Source organism: Myxine glutinosa, chromosome 2 (genome assembly GCF_964187855.1).
Source record: "Myxine glutinosa chromosome 2, kmMyxGlut1.1, whole genome shotgun sequence".
NCBI classification, from domain to species: Eukaryota; Metazoa; Chordata; class Myxini; order Myxiniformes; family Myxinidae; genus Myxine; species Myxine glutinosa.
In genome coordinates, this window is record NC_136262.1 from 4,655,026 (window position 1) to 4,661,025 (window position 6,000).

The 6,000-nt window shown below is 42.2% G+C and overlaps 1 protein-coding gene across 1 annotated transcript in view; it reads right to left on the minus strand.

The window, feature by feature from the left end:
• IQGAP1 (IQ motif containing GTPase activating protein 1) overlaps positions 1–6,000 on the minus strand; it is a 236,125-nt gene that overhangs the window by 62,267 nt on the left and 167,858 nt on the right. Inside the window, exons 19-21 of the mRNA XM_078772909.1 lie at positions 2,639–2,809; positions 2,362–2,445; positions 1,490–1,561 (exon numbers count right to left, since the gene is read on the minus strand). Of these exons, the coding sequence (XP_078629035.1) occupies positions 1,490–1,561; positions 2,362–2,445; positions 2,639–2,809 (327 nt within the window). The remainder of the gene's footprint in view (positions 1–1,489; positions 1,562–2,361; positions 2,446–2,638; positions 2,810–6,000) is intronic.

Consider the following 6,000-nt stretch of genomic DNA (forward strand, 5'->3'; position numbering starts at 1 on the left):
CTACACCAAGTGATCTTTAACGTCCACCAAGGAATGCCGGCCGATGAGACGCCCGTTTAATGTCCATCCGAAGGACGGCACACGTTGATGAAACGTCTTTCCTGTGAAACACAAGATGACACTTTATGGCTGGGGCGGACTTTTTTTTTTTTCTTTTTTTTTTGTTTCTTTGTTTTGTTTTGTTTTGTTTTGTTTTGTATACTGAATCGAGGCCCGTGAAAGAGCTAACTTCAAACTTAGGCTAGACCGCTGAGAGGTAATTGTGCGTACATGTAGGACATCATGCCAGGTCACCAAGGGTAATCTAATATATAAAAGGAGCTCGGTCTTGGTGTGCGTCCATGTTCAGCTCATTCAACAATTTTCCTATAGGGGGTTTATACACCAGACACGTTTTATCAATCAGACGGTAGGGATAGGGGCAATCTGCAAACACTATGATAAAGTTTAGTAAGGTGAGGCTAGATGGGCTGGTTTCAATTTACAATGAAATAAAAATGCTTCCTCATTCATTCCTCTTCTTCACAAAGTGTCTCATTCAATCCCATTTTGACATATTGATTAGATTCAGAAAACACTTTCTATATTCAATACTTTTTCTTTCAACATTTCCATTTTATTCATATAACAGTAATATATCGCCCTATCAAACAGTATTTCTGATTATACACCACCTTTTAAAGCATCACAAAGCAGGTCACCGTCCTTGCCACAGGTGAGAAAAGGAGCTGCATTTATTGACACGATTTTTATAGGGGGAAAGGTAATGTTAATTTCTTTTTCCAGAAAACCTGTCGGTCAAAACACCAAACCATCTATTTATTATGTAAGCAACAATGGCAGAATCTCCGTTTTACCCTCTGCACTCTATTCTCCATGCGTGAGGGGTGGCGGACTGATGCGATACATGCTATGACTACTCATATTACCCAGGTGTGTGTGTGTGTGTGTGTGCGTGCGTGCGTGCGTGCCGATTCACCAACCACACCACATGACCGACGGGACTCTCAATTGGTATCAAGTGTGACCAATCCTCCAGGATGGTTTTACACTTTGACTTTCCCACACCCCAACACACCAACTACCCCACCCCTTCCAATCCCCACCCCAAACTTAGGTTCACCGAGGCGACCAGGTCGAACCATGTTGGATCAACAAATCACAAGGTCTGCCAAATGTTGCCAAATATGGAACTGCACAAACAAAGTGTGTAATTAAACAAGCCTTTAATTTGTTTGGAACACTGCATATAAATGCAGCATCAAAATGATAATTCCATGTAAGGGACAAATAAATAATAATAAATAAACCTAATCAATATGACTAAGCTGAGGCAGCCTGACAGCAAGCAAGACAAACGCACTTCCTGCTCGCCCGCCCGATGAACCGACAGCACCAAGTGTGCAGCACAAGGATAAGCCTTAATCTGTGATACACACACACACTGCGATGAATACGGGTGGCATGGCGAGGACGCCACAAAACTCACGTTATCGTGGTAGAAATTCCGTCGATCTTGGTACCTCCTCTTCTGTTGCCACATTCTCACCAAGGACTGGATCTGCGGGCAAATTGATCATGCTTGTATCCAATGTGCTCACCTCCACAGCATCGGGATCCGAGGCCACCAATCATTCGCCATTCATACCACCAATATACGTAGCCAACAAATGTTAACAAAGGCTGATGAACACCTGAAACTGAAAAGACTGCCTGTTATACCTGCTCCTACCTACACATACCCAAGAAGAACTAAGAAATAAACCAATACTGGAATTGTTAATGGGCAACAAAAAGCAAGCAAATGCATCCATCAACTCTGCTCCTCAGTCACCAAGAATCGTCACGGACGTGTCGGAAAATACATTTATTTTATAGATTGCAGACAAAGTGCAACAAGGCCGGAGTAGAATATAAAGATCGTATAAAAGCCATGCGTCAGGGTCAAAAGCACGAGGGCAGAACACAGGCAAAGCCAAGAGCAGAGACACGGCAGAAGCAATTCGCCTTGTACAATATACACAAAACAACAAGTGATGGTTAATTTGAGATGGCGACGGAGGGTGCGGAGTTTGAAAACCGTGATGCGAGTCATGCAGCCTGAAGTATTCCAAGGATACACGAGCACGTGGGGAGGATGTGGAAGTAAGGAAAATGAGCATTACATCACAATGAGCGGGAAGCAACAAATCACTCGAGTGAGAATGATATTCCGGTCAGCTCGACGTGTCAAATCACCCAATAAGAAATGGATGTTACGAGATAGATTAAATCTTAAGTCATTTACACGAACGAATCACCTCGACGAGCTTACGCACCAGAAGCTCACTACGTTAGTGCCACGCCCCGTGTGGTGCCCACCTTGATTACAGCGTCGTCATGGCTGTGAAGCGTTTGGAGCCGGTCCTGATACACCTTTCTCTGCTTGTATCCTTTCCAAGTGGCCTGGAAGACGATAAAGTGCAAACTCTTTTAAGATAAGGTATATTATTTAAACACTTTGTATACTGCAAATTAAAAGGTGCACGTTATTATTAAGCAATTAAAACTGACAAAATGAATTGCACACGGAACACCCAATCGACAAAAAAACAGGGCAAATGGATGTACGTGGGCCTTTTCGTTTGCGTCCGTGCACCTGAATCTTGGTGATGGCAGGCAGCTGCTCGCGGAAGAAGCCGAGTTTCTCGGTGAAGGCTCGGCGGGCCATGTAACCCCTGCAATATGCCTGGAAGCACGTGATGAGCGGCTCGTGCGCGAGCCACATCTGCTCACGATTATATGCAGCCGTCACCTGCCCTGTGCTGTTCTACAAAACAAATAAATTAATTCATTAATAAACGAATGAATAGGGGGAAATGTAACATGTATATTCTGAGGGATTGAAGGAATAAATCTTCAAGAACAGACAACGGTTAAATCATACAAGAATCGCCTTAAGGGCCGGATAAGATCAAGCTTCCAGAACACCAACACTGAGCCACACACATACTGGTTCTGAGAAAAAGAAGTAGTCCGTTTCACTTGTCTAATCATGTGTTAACGACCGAGGAAAAGGTCATACAGGCAGAACAATTAAATCAGCACATTCAGTATTGTAAAATCTTCCTGAGTAGTTGCTGCAATGTCAAAGAATCATCTTCTGCCACAAACTACCGGTACTGTAACTCGTGGGGGATGACGTGTTCACACAGCTACTGGAACATCCCGCGAAAGCCATGACAACGCAAAGCACAGCGCACGAATATAGAAGCAGGTCATGCTCGCGGCCCCATACATGTTTTTTTGCGCATGTCCAGCTGATTTGTGCGTGTCTGGCGAAAGATTGGTTATATAACTGTCATGCTCACGGCTTGTGAAAAACAAAATTTGTGCCAGTGGAAAACCACGAATTCACGAGACACATGGCTGCGAATAGAGAAGCAGGTCGCAATTTATCAACCGTGAAGAGTGGGGTCCAACTGTATACACATACAAATATATATATATATGCGCTCGTATATAAAGTCGTGGCCAGAAATAAGGCACCCTTGCACTTTTTTCAAATAGTACACCATTTCTTCCAGAAAATTGTTGAAAAAAATAAATAAATTATCCACATTTGTATTTCTTTGGTTTACAGTGGAAATAAACAAAAAAAGCTGAAACAATTACTAAATCTTGGCTTATTCCACACAGAAATCCTAAAATGGCCCGGACAATGTTATTGGCACCTTTTAGAAGTTGTTAGAAATAATTAGATTCCAAGCAGGTGATTCTCCTTTACTTTGGAATTCAACTCACCTTTGGTGAATTGCAGGTGCCTGCAATATAAAAAAATCACTCATTCAACCAGTTTGAATGGAGAAAAGGAGTCATTCTGCTGTTTTGTGTCACTGTGTGTCACTGTGTGTCTCCAATGAGCATGGAGAAAAGAAAGAAAACCAGAGAATTGTCTGAGGAGGTCAGACACAAGATTGCAGCCAAGCATGGACAATCTCAAGGCTACAATCAATCTCCAGATACGTTGATGTTCCTGTGTCCACCGTACACAATGTTATCAGGAAGTTTAAGGCCCCGGGCACTGTAGCCAACCTCCCTGGACGTGGCCGCAAGAGAAAACTTGATCAAAGAATGAAGCGAAGGATTGTTCGAATGGTGGAGAAAGCACCCCGATCACCTGCCAAACAGATTCAAGCTGACCTTCAGACACAAGGTACGACAGTTTCAACTCATACCATCTGTCGCCAACTCAATGAAAGGGGGTTCTATGGTAGGAGACCCAGGAGGACACCACTGCAAAGAAAGCCTGACTGGAGTTTGCCAAAACACACCTGAACAGCCAAAATCCTTTTGGAAGAATGTCCTGTAGACAGATGAGACCAAATTAGAGCTTTTTGGTAAAGCACATCATCTCTATGTTTACAGAAAACAAAATGAAGCTTTCAAAGAAAAGAACACCTTCCCTACAGTCAAACATGGAGGAGGTTCAGTGAGGTTTTGGGGTTGCTGTGCTGCCTCTGGCACTGGGTACCTTGAATGTGTGCAGGGAATCATGAAATCAGGAGATTAAAAAGGCATGTTGGAGTGCAATGTTCAACCCAGTGTCAGAAAGCAGGGTCTCTGTTGAAGGGCATGGGTCTTGCAGCAGGACAATGACCCCAGACACTTCAAAAAGCACCCAGGAATGGTTCAACATAAAACGCTGGAATGTTCTGAAGTGGCCAGCAATGAGTCCAGATCTAAATCCCATTGAACACCTGTGGGGAGATCTGAAAACTGCAGTTGGGAGAAGGTTCACTTCAAATCTGGGAGAACTGGAACAGTTTTTACAAGAAGAGTGGGCCAAACTGCCAGTAGAGATGTGTAGGAAGCTCATTCATGGCTATAGGAAGTGCTTGACTGCAGTTATTTTGTCCAAAGGCCGTGATACCAAATATTAAGTTTAAGGTGTCAATAATTTTGTCATTGCAATTTCTTTTTATTTTCTGATTTAGAAGGATATATTAAGTTCTGAATGAAAAACAAAGGTTTTGTAATATTAACAGTGAAATAAAGAATTATGGAGACCAAATACTTTTGTCAATTTCAACTTATTTTTAAAGAAAATTTGGAGCGATTTGAAAAAAGTGCAAGGGTGCCAATATTTTTGGCCACGACTGTATATCGTCGTTGATCCCTGTCAGGATGTACGTATGGTGTAAATTTGTTGTCTTGGTTTCTGGAAGTCTGTGGCAGAGGAGGATTCTGTAAAGATGGTTTAAACATTACTTCATGAATTACCTTATTTTATGTTGAACTAGCAGATATGACCCGTCACTTCGCTAAGAGGAATAACAATCTTTGCTGCGATGGCTATCCTATGGAGCAAGAACAAAAAAGGATTCCTGGGAGATCCTGTCCTCCGTGTGGGGATAACCAGCGTCGTAAATTTGGTGTTTACCATTTCGCCATGTGTGCCCATGAACCCCCATACACAAACCTTCCTTTTTTTTCTTGTAATTAATTTTTTTCATCCCAAACCTTCCTGGGAGTTCCCTGAATCGACCGTCTTCGGTTTCATTGAAGTTAATCTATGTCGGAGTTCTACGAACAGTTCCTTTGACTTCATGGTAGAGTTTCTACTCTGACATGGACCGTCAACCGCGGGACCTTATATAGAAAGGTGTGTTTCTTTATAAATCACGTCCAATCAATTGAATTGCACCCGAGCTCAATTTGGAGTGTCACAGCAAAAGGGTTGAATACTTATTGACTGAAGATATTTCAGCTTTTCATTTTCAATGAATTTGTAAACATTTCTAAAGATGTGTTTTCACTTTTTCATGATGGAGTATTATGTGTAGACCAGTGACAAAAAAAAAGAATCTTAATTTCATCCATTTTAAATCCAGGCTGTAACACAAAATGTGGAAAAGTCAAAGGGTGTGAATACTTTCTGAAGGCCCTGTATTTGACCGGTTACTTCACATTAAAGTAGCACACAGAAAAAGTTGCGAAAGATTGGGACACAAAAGTCAA